The following is a 19,417-nucleotide window of genomic DNA, read 5'->3' on the forward strand; positions in this document are numbered from 1 at the left end:
TTTGAATTTGCATTTGTTTCATTACTGACAGTTAATTTTTACACTGCTTATAGTATTACATTTCTTGGCATTTAAAAAAAAAATCTATTTTTATTTATTTCAGAGAGAAAGGGAGAGATAAAAACATTAATGATGAGAGAGAATCACTGATTGGCTGCCTTCTGAACACCCCCCACCAATCAAGCCCACAACCTGTTATGTGTCCTTGATCAGAATCAAACCTGGGACCCTTCAGTCTGCAGGCCAGCACTCTATCCACTGAGCCAAGCAGCTAGGACTTGGTATTTTTTAAAAAAATATATTTTATTGATATTTTACAGAGAGGAGAAACGGAGAGAGAACTAGAAACGTCGATGAGAGAGAAACATCGACCAGCTGCCTCTTGCACACCCCTTACCGGGGATGTGCCTGCAACCAATGTACAAGCCCTTGACCGGAATTGAACCTGGGACCTTTCAGTCCGCAGACCAACGCTCTACCACTGAGCCAAACCGGTTTCAGCTAGGGCTTGGTATTTTTAATGTATAATATTTTTTATTTCAGAGAGGAGGGGAGAGAGAAATAGAAACATCAATGATGGGAGAGAATTACTGATCGGCTGCCTCCTGCACACCCCACACTGGGGATGATCAAGCCCGCAACCTGGGCTTGTGCCCTTGACCGGAATCAAACCTGGGACCCTTCAATCTGCAGGCTGACACTTTATCCACTGAGCCAAACTGGCAAGGGCTTAGAGTTATTTTTTACTGTGTTGAATATATTTTAAAAGATAAAGACCTTGTAATAGCCATTGGTCAACTATGAAATTGAACTGTATGTAAGGAGGTTTGTTACTTTCTCACATGTATTGTCCCCATTCTATATTTATAACATTTTTACTGTATATTTTCATGTAATAGAAAACAATTATCTAATAGTCAAGAATATACCTTCTTGTCACAATTGGATAAGTGCTCTATTCTGTTCTGCATGTTTTAAAAAGGTGGATGGGATTTTGTCTGAAAGGCAAGTTTCAGTGGTCTCCTTGAAAGAGTGTCTTGCAACACCACTCTTCCACTTTTCCACTATGAAACACGATACGGTGACATTATAGACCAACAAATGTCTAAGCTGGGGTTTAGGATGTGGAAGTAAAATACAGTGCAAGAGAAGCAACTTCTCTAAGTCAGAGAGCTTAGGAGGGGTCTGTTTTCTGTAAGACTCACCAGAGCCTGCTGTGGTCCCCGACTTGACCTCCTCTGGCTTCAGCTGCTCCGTGTCGACTGCTCTGAGCTCCTCCTGCTCCTCCATGTCCATGAAGATGTCCTCTCTTTCTTCCTCCTCCTGCTCCTTGCTGGAATCTTTTGCAGACTGTTGCTGCTCCATGCTGGCTACATCTGTTAAAACAGTGTACACACATATAGAAAGCCTAGGTCTTTGCAGAACAAAATAATCATGAGTGGGTGTGGTTTCTGTCATTAATGCTGGTTCTGCCACTGATGGGCTATGTGCCTCAGACACAGTGCTGGGCTTGTGTCCAAGATGTCCTACTAACCTAATTATGTAACTTCTATTCTCTCCATTCCACCTTCTCAAGCCTATCATGTAACTACACATGTGACCACAGAAGTAGGATGTTTAGCTGAACCAAAATAAACAGGCTGGATATATGGCACATGATTCAGAGCAGCTAATGGCATCATCTTCCATTACTAAGTGATGGACACTTAGCATGGAAACACGAACATGGGAATCCCTGCATCCTGATCTCGGACAAGTTCTTAAACTTCTTTGGCTTCAGTGTTCTCATCTATAAACTTGAGATATCCCCACTCTCAAGATGGCTAAAGGAATCCATGACCATGCTCAGTATCTGGCACAGAGTAAAAGCTCAATACATGGTAGCTGTGACCATTATTTTTTATTTTCCTAAGGGGTAGGGACAGGAGAAAAGTAATCTATTGCAGAGGAATTGCTTCTGTACTATCCTCATTGGTAGATATTATCAATAGTATTTCACATATTAGGAATAAAACCGTGGAAAGTCACGAAGAACTAGAGAGACTGACAAATGACTACTCCCTTTTCATGTAAAGAAAACACACGTATTTCAAGTTTATGGCTTCTGCCACTGCAGGGAGCAGCCTCAAGGTGATTATGAAGAAATCTCTAGGACTCTGAAAGCCCTAGATCAGTGCTGGGTTTGGATACAATAGTTATCCAAGGTATTTTAAAAACTTACACTAGACCCAGAAACACTGAGCATATGCACTTGGTTACAGATACCTTTAAACAAAAAGCAAAAGCCATTCCTCTCCCTCCTAAAGATAAATTTATAGTAACAGCTGGCAGCACACAGTCACACAGCATAAGCTCTCAGAGAGCTCAGTGAGCAAAGAAACCTTCCCTGCACCTACCATAGGTCTGCGCATCGTAAGGGTCGCTCCCTTGTTTAATGTGCTCAAATTCAGCCGCGTCCTCCGCCTGGTCGTGGGGCTGGGTCGGGGTGGGCTCCTCTGTATGGCTGTCCATATCCACAGTCCTCAGCCTCTTGTGCACGTGCTCATTGTGATCACCCATGGAGCGTTCATTGTTGGCCTGTCCAGGTTTCCTCTTAAAACTCTGGGAAATAGGAAATTCATCAGAGCCTTGTCTAATAGGAAAAGACTAAAAATAACCACAGTGCCCGTCCCTGGGGGGCTGGTTAAGTAAATTAGGTACAGCCATACAAAAGTGGAATTCAACATAGCCGTTATAAAGAATGGGTAGTTCTTTACATACACATATCCACATATGCAGAGATTAAGAAGACAAAACTGGTAGTACCCACTTCCTTGGGTGACTTGAGAACAGGAATAGGATGTATATAAAGATTTTGTATTATGTGCATAAATTACACCCCATTAAAAAAACACCTTTTAAACTCCAAAGACTATGGACATTGAAAAGAGTAATACTGGCTGGCGCTGGGCAGCAGCACCAGGATCTTAGGCTCTATAACAGGAATGGGGTGGTAGTGTGTGTGTCCATGTGTCCATGACGCCGCACAGGTCCACTGGGAAAGCCCCAAAGTTGTGGCCTACTCACCAGGGCTGCCATAGAGTCTGGGCGAACAGGGACAGCAAAGGTAAAGAATGTGGCTTTCTTTTTTTTTGTTTAATCACCACGTTTAGAGTATCTTTTTTTTACATGCAGCCTTTAGTTTAGCGGAAGAGTGATAGACACCTGGGTGTTTTTCCTGGTCTGTTTCTGGGAGGCCAACCGGGCGATGACATTGGATTCGTGGCCTTCTGCCTGGTTCGCGTCCGCAGCTCCACTCCCGTGTTCCTATGAGAGCCAAGCCATAAAGAATGAGGATGGAGGAAGCTGCCAAGCACCTGGCTACTGTGCTGCATTGTGCACAACTTCTCTCACCATTATTCTCATCTCAGAGAGAAACTGTCACACCTGCCTGCCTGCTCTGGAGCTCATCTATGACTACAGCCTGGCCTGTGGGCAGAAACATCTAGACCTGGACCCGTTAACAACACTCCGGGTGACCTCACTCTGCCAGGCTGACAGTTCTTAGTTTATAGGAGTGTAGTGGCTCACTCTGAAGGCAGGACAGATCTGATTAGAAACCAGGCTTCATCAGCAACCAGCTTTATACATTCGAGACTATCATTTATCTTCCCTGAAGGCTATTTAACTCAAGTGTTAAATGGGGAAAATAAGAACAATATCAGCTACCTAAAAGGGCTATTATAAGAACTTGCTGAAGTAATGAAAATGCTTAGCACCTTATGGGTGCTTGATGGGGTGGAGGTGTAAGTATATAAGCAGTGGTAATTACTGGGGAGAAAATGGGCTGAGAGAGGCTCCAGGAACTGGTAGAGTCACTGCTGCATTAGCAGGTCGTCTGACCCAGAGCGCTCATAGCATGCCAGCGGCCCCAGCTGTGGCCACATACAGAGCACATCACCCAGGTCAAAACATCAATTGCTGCCCTGCCAGTGTGGCTTAATGGCTGAGCGTCAACCCATGAACTAGGAGGTCGGGGCATATCAAGGATCAACCAATGAATGCATAAATTAAGTGGACAACAAATCATTGTTTCTTCTTTCCTCTCTCTCTCTCTCAAAAAAAAAAAAAAAAAAAAAAAAATCAATCAATAAAAAATCCTATGTAATAAAAGCCTAATATACTAAGTGTCCAGTCGTCTGGTCGGACGTTCAACCAATGCTAAGGCCACTCAACCACTTACTATGATGTGCACTGACCACCAGGTGACAGACATTCAGAACTGTAGGTTAGCTTGCTGCTGGGGTCTGGTCTGTTGAAACTGAGTGAGACGAGCCAGACACACCCTGGAGCCCTCCCCAGCTGGCCAACCGCCTGTGTCCCTCCCTGGCCCCAATCATGTACCAGTGGGGTCCCTTGGCCTGGCCTGTGCCCTCTCGAAATCCAGGACTCCTCAGGGGATGTTGGAGAGCCAGTTTCAGTCCAATCCCGCAGGCCAGGCCAAGGGACGCCACTAGTGCAAGAATTTGTGCACCGGCCTGCCAGAAACCAATTACTGTTTCACTAATAGATGTGGACAGGAAGCCAGGAAGGCTGTCAACAACATTAATTGCTCTAATCATTCACCCTTTAGTTGAGACATTGTTAGCTGAAACAGCCTCCATCCCTGTTTGTCCTATGCACATTTTTGTTATTTCCTGCCTAAGCCTATGGGTGTTTTCCCCATAGCCTCAATAAAAGGGATAGCAGGGCCAGAGCAGTGAGTTCTCCCACTAGAGTTGGACTACCGCCTGGCTCCCCATATTGCCAAATTAAATTTATTCTAGTCTCTTTTCATTTGTGTGCAGCCCTTCTCCAGAAATCGAACCCTGAACTGGGACCCTGAACCACGCGGGACGTGAAAGGGGATCCCACACCAGCCCTCTACAATAATAGAAGTGTAATATGCTAAGCAGAGTGGTAGTCCTTTTAGACGAAGCCGGGGCTGCGAGGGAAGCCCAGATCCTGGGTACCTGCCAGCAACCGGAGGGAAGCCTGGGTCCCGGGTGCCAGAGAGAAGCCGGTGCCAGCAGCCAGGGGAAGGAAGGCCTACTCTTGCACGAATTTCGTGCATTGGGTTTCCAGTAAAAAAATAACATGAACCTGATTCCTCCCCCAGAGAACTACTTAACTTTCTCATTAAACCTATCAGTTAAATATAATGTGTAGCAAATATTCTGGGGTTAGTTTAGGGAAGCATATGAAAGTAGATCTACAATCATTAAACCTATCAGTTAAATATAATGTGTAGCAAATATTCTGGGGTTAGTTTAGGGAAGCATATGAAAGTAGATCTACAATCATTTTCTCAAGAAAGAAAAATGACCTTTAAGATGTCAACTAAAACAAACATCACAGGTAAGACAGCTACTGTGAGTTCAGACAGGAAGCAGCAGCTCTCCTTGGGCAGCTGGCAGGGCCCCTCACCTCCTTCCCAGCCTCCTTCTCAGGCGCGGCCCCGGCCAGCTCCACCGCCTGCTCGCTCTGCATGTTCTCCACCCCAGTCTGCCCGCAGGAGGAGTGCTCCTTTCTCTCCGTAGCCTCTGGCACCTGCTCCTCTGTGTCGGAGTCCTCCCCTTCTTTTTCTTCCTGCAGGGAAATCAAATACAGTATTAAGTGCTCTGGGGAAGGGACATGAAGTGGGGAACCCCTGCAGCAAGCAAACACCTCACTCCTCACTGAGAGGTCTGCAGGGAGGGCATCAACCAGGGAGGGTCTTAAACAGAAAATGAAGGCAGCACCACCTGGTGATGAAGGAGTATCCTAAAGCAGCAGTCGCCAACGGTGGTCCACGGACCACTGGTGGTCCATGAGGTCCGAAAGGTTGGCAACTGCTATCCTAAAGGACATTCCAGTGGGAGTAAGAATTTCTCCTCATTATTTCTAATCCAAGGCAAACCAGACCACCCTAATACCTGAGGCTGGAGACCTTGGTCAACAGAGACGCCATTCTCCGCACAGTTCTCACTGGCTTCAGTGCCGTCCTTGTCCTCCGGAGACGCCTCCTCCTCCTCTGAGCTTTCCTCAGAAGGCTGGTCCGTATCTTTGTCTTGGTCACCAGCTCCTGTGTCCATCTCTTCCACCCCCTCCCCCTTGTCATCTTCACCGGAGCCTTCCTCAGGCTCCTGCTGACCCTGATCTTCACTCTGATTGGCCTCAGACTCTTCATTTATTTCCTCAGCTTCATGACCTGCTTCTTCAGTGTCCATTGCTTTTTCTTTAATTTCCAAAGGATTCTCTTCTGGGTACACAAAACAAAAAAAAGGACAATTTTTAAAAAACCAGTAATATCATTTTTTTAAGTTGGGATGGTTACCTGTGTTTTGTTACTTGAAACAGGAGTTGGCAAACGATGGCCTGTGGGCCTACTGTGGCTCTCTACATGTTTCTATAAATCAAGTTCTACCTGAACACAGCCACATCCAGTCACTTATGTGTTTACCCATCTACTCTGTATTGCTTAGGGCTGCTCTCACACTACAATATCAGAACCAAGTGTTTGTGACCTGTAAATCTAATATATTTACTAATATGTTGCCTACCCCTAATCTAAACCATACTTATATATTACATACAATTGATCAGATGGTGCATTTTTTAAAATAATTTCACTAAGAAATTATAAAAACCCACTACAACAGGAACATTTTAGATCACAGATAGGAAATGAGAATCTATTTTTTAATTATTACTGGAAATAATTTATGGACATAATTTTTTGTCATACACAGAAAATACAAAATTCAAATGGAAACAATTTTATTTGAAAAAGTTTTATTTAAAGAGGCTTTATATAGTATGGACACTTAAGAAATCAGTTTCTTTGTCAGCAAATATTTAAAATAACTACTCTTTAATTTATATATGCAGTGGCTTAAAATGAGCCTGAGTGTCTTTCTAGGTCAAATGTCTTACTACACTCTCAGTGGATTTTAACTTCCTTAGTTTTATGCTTGCTTGATTGTTGAATTTAAAGTTGAAGTCAGATTTCAAAATTCTAAATTAATGAAATACCCTCAGAAGCAATAATTTATATACTATGTTTAAAAACAGAGATTCACAAAGAATGTTTTGAGCATGAGGAAAGTTAACCCCGTGGCTGGCAAACTGCGGCTTGCAGCCACATGCGGCTCTTTGGCCCCTTGAGTGTGGCTCTTCCACAAAATACCATGAACTGGGCGAGTCTATTTTGAAGAAGTGGCGTTAGAAGTTTTAGTTTAAAAAAATTCGGCTCTCAAAAGAAATTTCAATCATTGTACTGTTATTTGGCTCTGTTGACTAATGAGTTTGCCGACCACTGCCTTAACCAAGTGGTTCTGAAGTTGCAAGTTTGCAACTTTATTTTTAATTCTCAAATACTTTAAACATGGAGAATGCATTTTACATTTATGAGAACCATATATACTCACCTCCTAGATTTAACAGGTATTAACACATTACCACATTTGTGTCAAACTTCTGTCGCTTCTTTTTAAGAAACAAAGGGTTTTGGATACAACAATCTGGATTCTGGAGGCCTTGGTCCTCCCTCCTTCCGTAGATGTCATCTAACCCGCAGCTGTTATGTGCTATTCCTGCCCATGTTTCTATACATTTGATGTATCCGTAATCATATATGAAACTTTCCTGAATTAAATTTTTAGATAAATATACCTTATTCTTTTGTACCTTTCTATTTATATCCCAATATGGTAATATTTCTGTAAGTTTAATAACTTTTTAACTGACTCATCAGGAAGCAGAGTGAGGCTAGCTCACATCTTTCTGTCTGCTCCCCACCAGGATGGAGGCCACGATCACAGCAGCACTCTCCCACAGTGCTTCAATACCGGAGGACACGCCCTAGGGGAGTCACCAGGTGGAACAATGACAAGGCATAAGATTACGGTCATATGCCTGCTCTGTGATCGATTTCCCTTGGGTTATTCAATTACATTACCCATTATAAGAACTTCATATTTCAGGCTTCACACACAACATACACACAGCAACCAATAACTGAAACAATCATTTCCTTAAAAAGCTGGTGCTGGGCTGCACGAAAAGCCTAGGTATACCCAAATCACAGTGTTTCCATCAACCCATGGAATGGCACATAGTGATGGCTGTGGGGAGATGGAGCACCACCCAGACACAACAGGATGGAGTCTGGCCGGTGTAGCTCAGTGGTTAAGTGTTGACCTATGAACCAAAAGGTCATGGTTCAATTCCTGATCAGGGTACATGCTGAGGTTGCAGGCTTGATCCCAAGTAGGGAGTGTGCAGCTGATTGATGATTCTCTCTTATCATTGATGCTTCTCTGTCTCTCTCCCTCTCCCTTCCTCTCTAAAATCAATTAAAAAAAAAAATACTTAAAAAAAATAAAAATACAGGATGGAAATGACAGGATAGAGAGAGAACTGCTGGTTCATAAGCTTTAGGTCCACTCAGATGAGAAACACTATAAATAACAATTTTTGCAAGATGGAATTGAGCTGACCAAACATGATTTATGACTTGGCCATGACATTGACCTGAAGAGAAATCAGTTATTGCTCATTTTCAGTGAGTTCCCATTGGTTGCTTTAGGTTTTAAAGACACACCTTCTCCTTCTTCATGGTCTGTGTCCTCACCACTGTTCTTGTCTTCACTATCTAGATTCAAATCCTCTGGAAGGTCCAAGGCCTCAGGCTCTGGCAGCGTTTCCTGGTTGCCATGGTAAGGGTCCACCTCATTCTCATCATATTCCCTCTTTGGACAGTGGAGAGAACAGACAAAATAACAAAAACGTAAAACTGCTTTTCTTTTGTTATGAAGTAGTATTCACATATAATTAGCTCTAAGTAGTTATGCTAAGAGAATACAATGTCTTTGCCCTAACATTAGCAGCACACATTACAATTAGAATTTTCATTTGGAAATTTCAAACTTCACTTTCCTCTTTTTAAAAATCTTTATTGTTGAAAGTATTACAGATGTCCCCTTCCCTATTGATCCCTTCTAGCCCTATCCCAGGCCTTCAAAACACTACCGTCTGTGTCCATGGATTATGCATATATGTCAAACCTCACTTTCTGTGCTACTTCTCCACTGATAAGAGGTAAGAAGTACTGTGTTACTTGCTCTCAAAGTAGAAACTGAAGTTTATGAGAATTAAGGATTGTAGGTTTTAGCTCCCAAACTACAGCATAAGCCCCAAAAGTACGATATCCACCTCATTGATAACCAATAGCTAGATATCTCAAGCCCTGTTAAGAGGCTCTCTAACACATTCATTTATGAAACAATAAGAACACAGTGGATGAATAGAGAAAAAAGGCCTTGAGACGCACGTGTGTGTGGTGCAGTGGCCCTGGCCTAGAGTGAGGAAAGCGGATCTGTTTTGAATCCTCATTACCTCATCTATTTGTTCATTAATTTTGTCTTGGCCTTGTCCATCATCATCAGCTTCTGCTTCTTCCTTCTTATCGTGCTGGTTTTTATCTCTGTTTGACTTCCCAGAATCCAAGTTGTCATCTTTAGCAACAAGTCCACAATCTTCCTAAATGTCACAGGCAGAAAACACAAAGAATCATCACTCTTGATCTAAAAAACTGCTGACACACATGCTGGCTCTACCTAATGTAGCACTTAAGTGTGTAGAATTTCTGTCTGCTGGGCCTATCCTCTGTAATATCCAGATGACAGGGCATCGTCCATGACCTGGAGAGAACAGTCTGGGTCTGCCCAGACAGCAGTAATAGCAGGTGTGTGAACAGCATGCTGGGTCAGGCTGAGCTGCTACAGTGTCACATCCAGCCTGAGAGTTCTTTTATTGTTGTTGTTTATTAATTCCCACCCAAGGATATCTTTTCTATTGATTTTTTAGAGAGAGTGGAAGGGAGAGAGGTTTTGTGTGGGGGTGAGGGGGAAAAGAGAGAGGATGGCAAAAAGGGTAGAGAGGGGAGCGGGAGAGAAACATCGATGTGAGAGAAACATCAATTGGTTGTCTCCTGAATGTGCCCCAACCTGGGTAGAGATCAAACCTACAAGCAGGTGCATGACCTTGACCAGAAATCAAACCCAAGACCCTTTAGTGTGCAGGCTGACGCTCTAACCACTAATACACACTGTCCAGGACAAGCATGGGGGTTCTAAACAGGAAACTGGAGAAGTTCCATGGCCAGCAGCAGAGTAAGAGCATGTAAATGGAGTTTCCTTAACTTCCCTTCTTCATAACACATGGGATAGCTTAGGTCAAACTACTCTTTTGGCTCTGAATCAATGAGTAAAATATATAGGAGAGATAAAAGAAAAGATAGAAGAAAGAGAAGCAAAACAAAGGAAAGGAAAAGCAGTAAATGAGAGGGAGTGGTGGCTGGGAAAACTATCTCCCTTCAACCTGGGGGCTATAGGATGGGAGAATTTTTACATTACCTCATCCATTCCTGGTCCTGTTTCTTCCGTTTTGTTGTCTTCTTCTTCCTCATCTTCCTCCTCCTCATCATCACCCCAAAGCCTCTCATCTAGTTTGTCAGCTTCCTCACCATTCAGATCGCCCATCTGTTTATCCAGTTCTCCGCCCTCACTGTCTGATTTCTCATCCTCCTCTTCTGAAAGGGAAGGCACTGAGCTTAGTTAGGCAAACCTGGTCCTGTGTGTGTAGGGGAGGCCTGAACCTACTACCTGGTAAGAGCCCAGTCTGGGACTTACTGCCTGCTTCTATAGAGCACTCTACTGGCAGAAGCCTTTAGATCTGCTGCAGTAGTCCTACTGTGTTTCGGAAACTAAAGAAACAAGGAAGTCTGTAGTGTGCCATGTTAACAGACCATTAGAAGGATGGTAGAATAGCTGTCAGAATGTTTAATACTGGTGCTGGGGGAACATTCATTAGGGGGCTCAGCAACCACACTTTTTAAATTTCTTATCTGTAAAATGGTAAGAGTTGGCCTATTACATTTCCAAAGTCCCTTCCCTATCCCCAATATACTATACATCTATGGTTTTATCCAACACCTAAAATCATGTGCATAGCTTAATCAGAATTTTCTTGCCACTATCTTTGCTTAAGTTCCACTATGTCAAAGGTTATAACCTTACTAGAAGCCTGGTGCACGGATTCATGCACTCGTGGGGATCGGGCCAAAACTGGTAGTCCAACGCCACCTACTGCTACTGCTCATCCCAGCCTTGCTGTACCTGCTGTGGGCTCACACCCAGTCAGTCCCATTTGGGAGAGGCTCGCTGTGGCAGTGCTTGCCAGCCAGCCGTGAGCCCTGTATCTGGTACCCGTGGGTCAACTAAGCAGTGCTCCCGCTATGGGAGCACACTGACCACCAGGGGGCAGCCTCTGCATTGAGCATCTTCCCCCTAGTGGTTAGTGTGCCTCATAGCGACCAGTCATTCGGTCACTTATGCTTTTATATTTATAAATGCTGCTTAGGCAAGTGTACACACTTCTACTCTGAGGTCACCTTGCATTTCTGCTATAATAGATATTTGCTTAGAAAAAGACACTATATCTCAAATTCATCTTTGGACAGAAACTTAGGGCAATAGTTGAACTATGGAACAAACATATAACAGATGATGATGTGCTATAAGAAACTACCATGTTTCCCCCAAAATAAGACATCCTCTGAAAATAAGACCTAGCGCATGGAAAGATAAGACATCCCCTGAAAATAAGACCCAGCACAACTTTGGGAGAAAAAATTAATATAAGACACTGTCTTATTTTCGGGGAAACAGGATATATTCTCAAGTAATTTTTAATGACAAGGGGAATGTTCATAATACGTTAATAAAAGCCTAGGTGGCCCTCATGTACAACATCATCACAAGAAGGCTACCACAGGATGGCCACGTGCACAGTGGAGGTGGGACCCAGTGGCTGCTCCGCACAGTGAGGCCTCGGGGGGGGGGGGGGGGGGGGGTCCTGCGGCTCTCACATAAGACATGGGTCCTGACAGAGGAGGACAGTTTTGGGCAATTGGGCCGGCAGGGGAGAGCAGGTGGGGGCAATTGGGCTGGCATGGAAGGGCAACTGGGGGAGATCAGGTTGGCAGGGGAGCAGTTAGGGTGCAATCAGGCTGGCAGGCAGAAGCTGTTAGGGGCAATCAGGCAGGCAGGTGAGCAGTTAGGAGCCAGCGGTCCAAGATTGTGAGGTCCACCAGGGATCAGTCCTAAACTGGCAGTCATACATCCCAAGGGGTCCCAGAATGGAGGGTACAGGCTGGACTGAGGGACCTCCCCCCACCCCCAACCGTGCTCAAATTTCATGCACTGGGCCTCTAGTATCTATACTAATAAAAGGATAATATGCAAATTAGTCAGGATGCCCTCACAGTAATGACCGTACAACAGGCTGTGCGGGATGACAAGGCTGGCAGGGGGATTAGTGAGGGATGACCAAAGGACTGAACAGCAGGCTGCGTGGGGTGGGCAGTGAGGGGCGATCAGGACGGCAGAAGGGGTAACCAGGCTGGCAGAAGCAGGGGACAGTTAGGAGTGATCAGGCAGGCAGGTGAGCAGTTCAGAGCTAGTGGTCCCAGATTGTGAGAGGGATGTCCAACTGGCAGTCAGACATCTCCTGAGGGGTCCCGATTTGGAGAAGGTGCAGGCTGGGTTGAGGGGACCCCCCTCCCCATGCACTAATTTCGTGCACTGGGCCTCTAGTATATATATATATATACACACTATATATAAGGCTAATGTGCTAAGTGTCTCTCCATCCTTCAATTGGTGGGTATGCCACACACTGACCAACAGGGAGCAGGTGCTCAATGTAGGAGCTATTGAGCTGCAGTGACTTGGCAGCAGTTCTTGGTGACACATCCCAAAACCAGAGAGAAGGGTGCCCGATTCCTCATAGGGCCACGTGATTCCACCTTCAGCCATGGGTTATGTTGTTGCTGGGGCACAAATCTGGTTTATTGCACACTTGAATTTGCATTCCACACCCTGTACAACAGCAACTTTGCAGAGTGCCCTCATGAATCCAGGACCCCTCAGGAGATGTTGATAGACCTGGTTTTGGCCCGATCCCTGCAGGCCAGGCCAAGGGACCCCCACCTCCTGGAGGAACCTTGTTCACTCTGCAGATGCTGGGGAGGGACTGAGGAAGGTTGGCTCAAGGGCGTGACCAGCCTGTCTCTCCCAGTCCTGCCCCATTGGCCATCTTCTAATTAATTTCTTTTCAATGTGCATGAATCCATGTACAGGGTCACTAGTGTGTGTGTGTTTGAGTATTTGGACGATTTGAAGGGTAGACCCAAGGGGTATGTATCTATTTCATTCCTGCATTTTATAGTCTACAATAAATATCTACTATTTTTGTATTTATGGTGGAAAAAGTTAGTTTTAAAAACTATCCTGAACAATTTACTTTTGAGCTAAGGGCCCCACTAAGATTGCCTCCTTTCTCTCCTGACTTCTCCTGTCACACACTGCATTTAGCAATGAAGCAGCAGGAGCACCAGCCAATGTCTCAGGTTCCTAAGAGAAGAATCATCAAAACTGCCTATGGACCTCCACCTGGGTGGAGATGGTGATGGTGCATGCTAAGTGCTAATGTCCTCATTTGTAGTTATGCAGAATAACCAACTTGGTCCAAAAGATTCTAATAAAACAACAGGCTCCTTTTGGGGAACACGTAACTTTCTGTTTTAAAAATTATTTTTCAAAAGCAAGAATGCAGTGAGATAAGTCTCAAACCTTGTTCTTCAAGCTCCCCATCATGCATCTTCCCATCAAAGTCTTCTGACATCTCAATGGCGTTATCCTCGCCCTTAATGTCTGATTTTGAGTCAGGATCCTCTTTATCCTTTTCTTGACCCTTCTGAAATGTATCTTCTGCCTGCATCAAAAAGCACAAAGAAAATACAAACAAATGTAAGTTAACTAATGTTTATTCAGTTTTAAATAGAATATCAATATGTATGTAAATGCTAAGGTTAATGGCATAAAGTTATTTCTGGAAAGAGAAAAAGAACACGGATAACCACACAATAATTTCTCATTTGCTATGAGGTTTCTACAGTTAACCCTTGACTGGAATCGAACCTGGGACCCATCAGTCGCAGACCGATGCTGTATCCACTAAGCCAAACCAGTTTCAGCTACTGATTTTTTTACAGAGAGAAATGGAGAGGGATACAGAGTTAGAAACATCGGTCAGGTGCCTTCTGCACAGCCCCCATCCGGGATGTGCCTGCAACCAAGGCACATGCCCTGGAACCAAACCCGGGACCCTTCAGTAGGCAGGCCGACGCTCTATCCACTGAGCCAAACTGGTTTTGGCTTGTTGTGGTTTTAAGTGAAAATTTTTTTAAAGAATCCAGACATTTAAAAAGAATATGTGAAAAGGGCTTCTGTCCTGAGTGGCACATGAAGAGCAGCCTGATTGCTCTACATGCAGAATCAGGATCAAGAGATTTCGGAAGCATAGTTTTTTGGTACTTGGGCAGCTGGTGATCATTGGTCCTGGTGCCCGCAAAATAAATAATAAATAAAATGAAAATTAAAAAAAAAAAAAATTGTATTCTCTGTAGTATAAAAAAATTCATCAATCTTACTGCCCATATCTCTATATATAAAAGGCTAATATGCAAAGTGTCCCCATAGGAGTTTGACCGGGAATTCTATTGCTCACTATGTGTGGTGACCACCAGGGCGTGGTGCAGAACAAAGGAAGGCTCTGGTCAACAGCTGGCAGCCAGGAAAGGGAAGCCCCAGCTGGCAGCTGGAAGGCCCCGATCAGCCCTGATCGCTGGGCAGGACTCAGGACCCTACCTGTGCACCAATTTCATGCACCAGGGGCCTCTAGTCTTTAATATTGTGTCACTGATCTCTCACAGACAGTAACACACTGTAAATGCAACTTTGTTCACTTCTCCTTAACCTATATATTCCTGTGTACTCTATGTGATACTTGGGGTGAAAGATTCATGACTGTTATCTCTCTCCCCTCATTGTGAATGAATTTTTAAAGTCCTTTTTTTAAAATACAAAAGTAATAAAATCTTATTAAAAGAATTCTAAGCACTACGTAAAGAGTTAAGTTTCCCATGGCACCACCATCTTCCAAAACTTCCAAAGAAATTACCATCAATAACATTCTGGTGCATTTTTTATTCATGAATACATCATAAATATTAATATAAGTGTTATGTATCAATACCTGCCTCCTGACATCTTTTTAAATAAAAAAAGGATTAATACTTTACAAACTGGAGATTTGCTTTTTTAATTTAAAAAATGTCTTTTAGATATATTTCCATGTTAATACATATAAATCTAACTCATTACAGTACTGCTCTGCATATTATCTTTGATCCTTATTAGCATTTCTATAAAAAATGGAATTCCTAAGTCAAAGAAGATAACACAATTTAAAATTTATTATATACTGCCAATTTTTTTTTTTTTAATCCTGCCTCTGTTTTTTGTTTTGTTTTGTTTTTGCATTGGGTTGTATTTTTTTCTATTAAGCTTACTCTTTTTTTACTCTAAATTTCTTACTATTAGAAAAGCACTATATGTTAAGTTAGACTTGAGAAATAAAAGAAAAGCCAAAAGCCAACCTTTTTATTCTTAAATGGACTACTACCAAAAATACTTTAGAAAAATCAACAGCAACAATTTCCCCATTTAAAACTTTTATTTATTCTTTTCCATTTAAAACTTTTAAATCACCTCTCTCTCAAATCATAGCCATAAGCAGTGACTGAGTTACAAAGTTCCTTTCTGTGATCTTTATACTTTTTATTACACCCACTCACCACACCCGAGTATTCTTAAAGGTCCACAGATTTCAGTTTGAAAACCATTGACATTTATGCCAGTAATTTAACTATTAAAAAGAAAGGGGAAGAGGAGTGGTCTTCTGTAAACTCTGTATGCTTCAGGCATGTGAAACGTACCTGTTCTTCATTTTCTATCTTGTCACTCACATCCTTCATGCCTTCACCTTCTCCAATTCCACCTCCTTCATAGTCATGGAACTCAGTTGCCCCCTCACCTGCTGAATCTTCCATAAATTCTTTGGGCAGGCAAAATCCCTTGAACATAAAAGAGTGAACAGTTAGGCAATACAGAAGGGAATTTTCAGTCCTACCACACACACAAAAATTAAAACAAATGCTTAATTCTTCCCTAGCTCAGTATTTTAAATCTGATAGAAATACGGTAGGCCTTTGACGTTCTTTTCTGATAACAGTTATTGCCCTGTTTCCCCGAAAATAAGACAGTGTCTTATATTAATTTTTTCTCCCAAAGTTGTGCTAGGTCTTATTTTCAGGGGATGTCTTATCTTTCCATGCACTAGGTCTTATTTTCGGAGGATGTCTTATTTTCGGGGAAACATGGTATGTAGTTTCAAAGCCTGACATCAGATTTAATATACGAGGTTCTGACTTTGAAGAGGCCTCTAGTGTGTGGTTAATTTGTCATTTTGCCAAGACAGAAATTTGAATGATGTATATTAGGGAAAGTATTTAGGAGCAAGTCAGAGAGTAGACTTCTCAATGTCTAAATCCCAAAGGGGTTTTGTTTCTCTTCTTATTTTCTTCTGAAATTAGTAAGCCTAAGAAGAGAGGGAGAAGACATGTACCCCTGGAGGTACAACTTAAAGCAGATGCTACAAGAGGGAGGTTTCATTTTTACTTGAAAAATGGAAATTGTGTGCTAGCTGGTATAGCTCAGTGGATAGAGCATTGGCCTGTGAACCGAAGGGTCCCAGGTTCCTAGGGTCCCAAGGGCATGTATCTCAGTTGCAGGCACTTCTTGGCCCAGGCCCTGGCTGGGGCTCATGCAGGAAGCAACCAATAAATTTGTTTCTCGCACATTGATATTTCTCTCTTTCCCTCTCTCTAAAAATTAATGGATAAATATCCTTAGTGAGAATTAATTTTTTTTTTTAATGGAAATTTTGGGCAATGTTCCTTAAATAAAATTTTAATATATTAAAAAATATGATTTCCCCAGCTCTTAAAGCAAACCTGTCCCTCTTGGGGAACATGGCACCCCTGGCTGCCACCTGGCACCTGGAACAGTGTGGAGTCTAGACCAATGGTTCTCAACCTTTCTAATGCCGCGACCCTTTAATACAGTTCCTCATGTTGTGGTGACCCCCAACCAAAAAATTATTTTCGTTGCTACTTCATAACTGCAGTTTTGCTACTGTTATGAATTGTAATGTAAATATTTGTGTTTTCCCATGGTCTTAGGCTCTACAGCAGCGGTTCTCAACAGAATGACATACCGTGTCTCTTTTTGCCCCGTCAAATCCCCCACCCATACCCCAGGCCTTTAGCACCCTATTATCTGTGTCCATGGGTTATGCATATACACATACAAGCTCCTTGGTCCAACCTACTTCAAGTTCCCTCAGCACTACTCAGAAAGGATACGAATAAATTCAATATGGACATAAAAATAAATAAAGGAAAGGCAAACTCACTTTCAGGATATGTATTCTTAGAAAGTCAATTGAAAATACATTTTTGTTAACTTACCTAATTTTCCCATTGAGCTACATTATTTTTTTTAAAACTTTATTCAGATGCAGGCAGAATAAGACCACACAGGAAAGATTCAGATATCCTGCAGGGCACTCCACTACAGTAGCTGCAGCTGGGACAGCCGCTGGGCTCCCAACACCTTGCTTATATCAGAACCACTTCCTTCTCCACAACACACCCCAACGTATACACAAGTCAGAAGGCCAAAATCATTCTAGAACCTATTAGACCAGTACAATGTGCAAGTAGACAAAACGCAGCTAACCCAAATACCAGGGCACCCTCACCACACATTGTCCTGCTACTGTAATTTGCATGTGTGTCACCCACCACCAAGAAATGATGGGATGTGTAAGACTGGCTCAGTGCTCATCAGACAGAGGGGGCAAATCAGAGATGCATCCATTTATTACCATTTCATCATAATTACATATAAATGATTTAAAGAAAACTTAGCCTTACAGATTCATCTATCCTAGAAATCTAGCTTGGAGCTAATTGAAGAAGACTTCAAACTGGGGACAAGGAGAGAAGGGTGTGAAAAGCTGCAGCCATTAGACAGCCTCTGGAGTCTAGGGAGCTCATCAGTGAGGGGTCTGTAGATCCCAAGACTACAGTTGAAATAGGCTTATTAAAAGGGTGCCAGGCAAAGCCTTACATTAATAATCCACAGGGAGAGCAAATTTGAAGGTCTGAAATAAAAGCCTGTCCAACCAAACACTAATGGGTACAGAATGTTCCAGCTGCCCACGGTGCTCCACATGAGCAGTCCTTACCTTCTGAGCAAGCTCCGAGAAGACCTGGGTGAGCACAGAGAGAAGCTTTGCAGTGCTACGATGAGTTGCCAAAGACATGGTCAGGAAGAAGAGGACGAGGTCCGAGTACCTGGAGAGCATGGGCAGCAGGCGCACCAACCAGCAGCAGGACTGGCCGAAGAACTGGGGGCAAAGCAGATCAGAAGGCCTGGTCACACTGCTAAAGGGGTACTGGGTTTTCCTTGGAGTGATAATAAATTGGTGGTAACAACACTATGAATTCAAGGTACTAAGTGTCACTACTGGTAGGGGTTATGTATTTTTAACATGCACAAACACCTGCTCACTGAGATTTCTTCCTTGTTCACACAACGTACACTTTAAATTCTCAGTCACTTCAGTCTCATTTAATTAACAAAGTTTTTTTTTTTTTAAATAAAATGTTTATGAACAAATTTCATTGGGAATCAAAGTTGGCACTGGAGGCAATGATACAGAATGACATACAGTGTCCTACAAAGTAGGTTGCCTCTCAGGACTTAATGGATTTGACAGCTGGTTTCGTGGGAAAGGATGGTATTTGCAGAGTGTGGCCACTAAACTTCAGTTAATGGCAGCAAACTGAACATCGAATACTCAGGAGAATGGGGTTAGGATACAAAATACCAAGACAATGAATATCCTGGATTGCTAGCATTTTTGTACTTAGGCATCTTACAACTGTAACTCTTAGCTAACAAACCCTAAGCTATCAATGGCGTTTACATCTACAAAGAAAGCAAATTCCTAGTGATTTTGCCACAGAGGCCTGCTTTAGGACCATCCACATAGCGAGGCGAAAACCCCTCTCTGCCTTTGCTCAGCCTACTCCCAATAGCAAGAAGCTTATAAAGAACATTTGGTTACCATGTGCTTTGCTGCTGTGCCGTCCTCACCACAAGATTTCAGTCTCTCCAATAGCTCAGAGACAGCAGAAATTATTTTTTGCACATGCAAAGTGCTCACATCATTCCACAAGTCTTCCTCTAAGAGTTTTGTTAGATGTCCTGATTGCAGTCTCTCAAAGCCTGCTGAAAAGAACGACATGATGAATAAATGAAGATAAACCCTTTCATCCCCATTCATCCAGTCATTTATTTCAATATCTGTTCTTAAATAATTC

The 19,417-nt window shown here is 43.0% G+C and overlaps 1 protein-coding gene across 3 annotated transcripts in view; it reads right to left on the reverse strand.

The window, feature by feature from the left end:
- Window positions 1-19,417, reverse strand: part of MDN1 (midasin AAA ATPase 1) — a 141,982-nt gene that overhangs the window by 9,576 nt on the left and 112,989 nt on the right. For 2 of the 3 annotated variants that reach the window (XM_084890422.1, XM_084890420.1), the window contains exons 82-93: window positions 19,162-19,325; window positions 18,277-18,438; window positions 15,902-16,039; window positions 13,695-13,836; window positions 10,416-10,591; window positions 9,397-9,540; window positions 8,603-8,750; window positions 5,934-6,259; window positions 5,446-5,607; window positions 3,205-3,306; window positions 2,397-2,601; window positions 1,206-1,376 (exon numbers count right to left, since the gene is read on the reverse strand). In XM_084890422.1, coding sequence (XP_084746548.1) covers window positions 1,206-1,376; window positions 2,397-2,601; window positions 3,205-3,306; window positions 5,446-5,607; window positions 5,934-6,259; window positions 8,603-8,750; window positions 9,397-9,540; window positions 10,416-10,591; window positions 13,695-13,836; window positions 15,902-16,039; window positions 18,277-18,438; window positions 19,162-19,325 — 2,040 coding nt within the window. The remainder of the gene's footprint in view (window positions 1-1,205; window positions 1,377-2,396; window positions 2,602-3,204; window positions 3,307-5,445; window positions 5,608-5,933; window positions 6,260-8,602; window positions 8,751-9,396; window positions 9,541-10,415; window positions 10,592-13,694; window positions 13,837-15,901; window positions 16,040-18,276; window positions 18,439-19,161; window positions 19,326-19,417) is intronic. The other variant, XM_084890421.1, reaches the window with a different exon arrangement.

This window comes from Pipistrellus hanaki, assembly GCF_964339955.1.
Source record: "Pipistrellus hanaki genome assembly, chromosome: 7".
In the NCBI taxonomy this organism is placed as follows: Eukaryota; Metazoa; Chordata; class Mammalia; order Chiroptera; family Vespertilionidae; genus Pipistrellus; species Pipistrellus hanaki.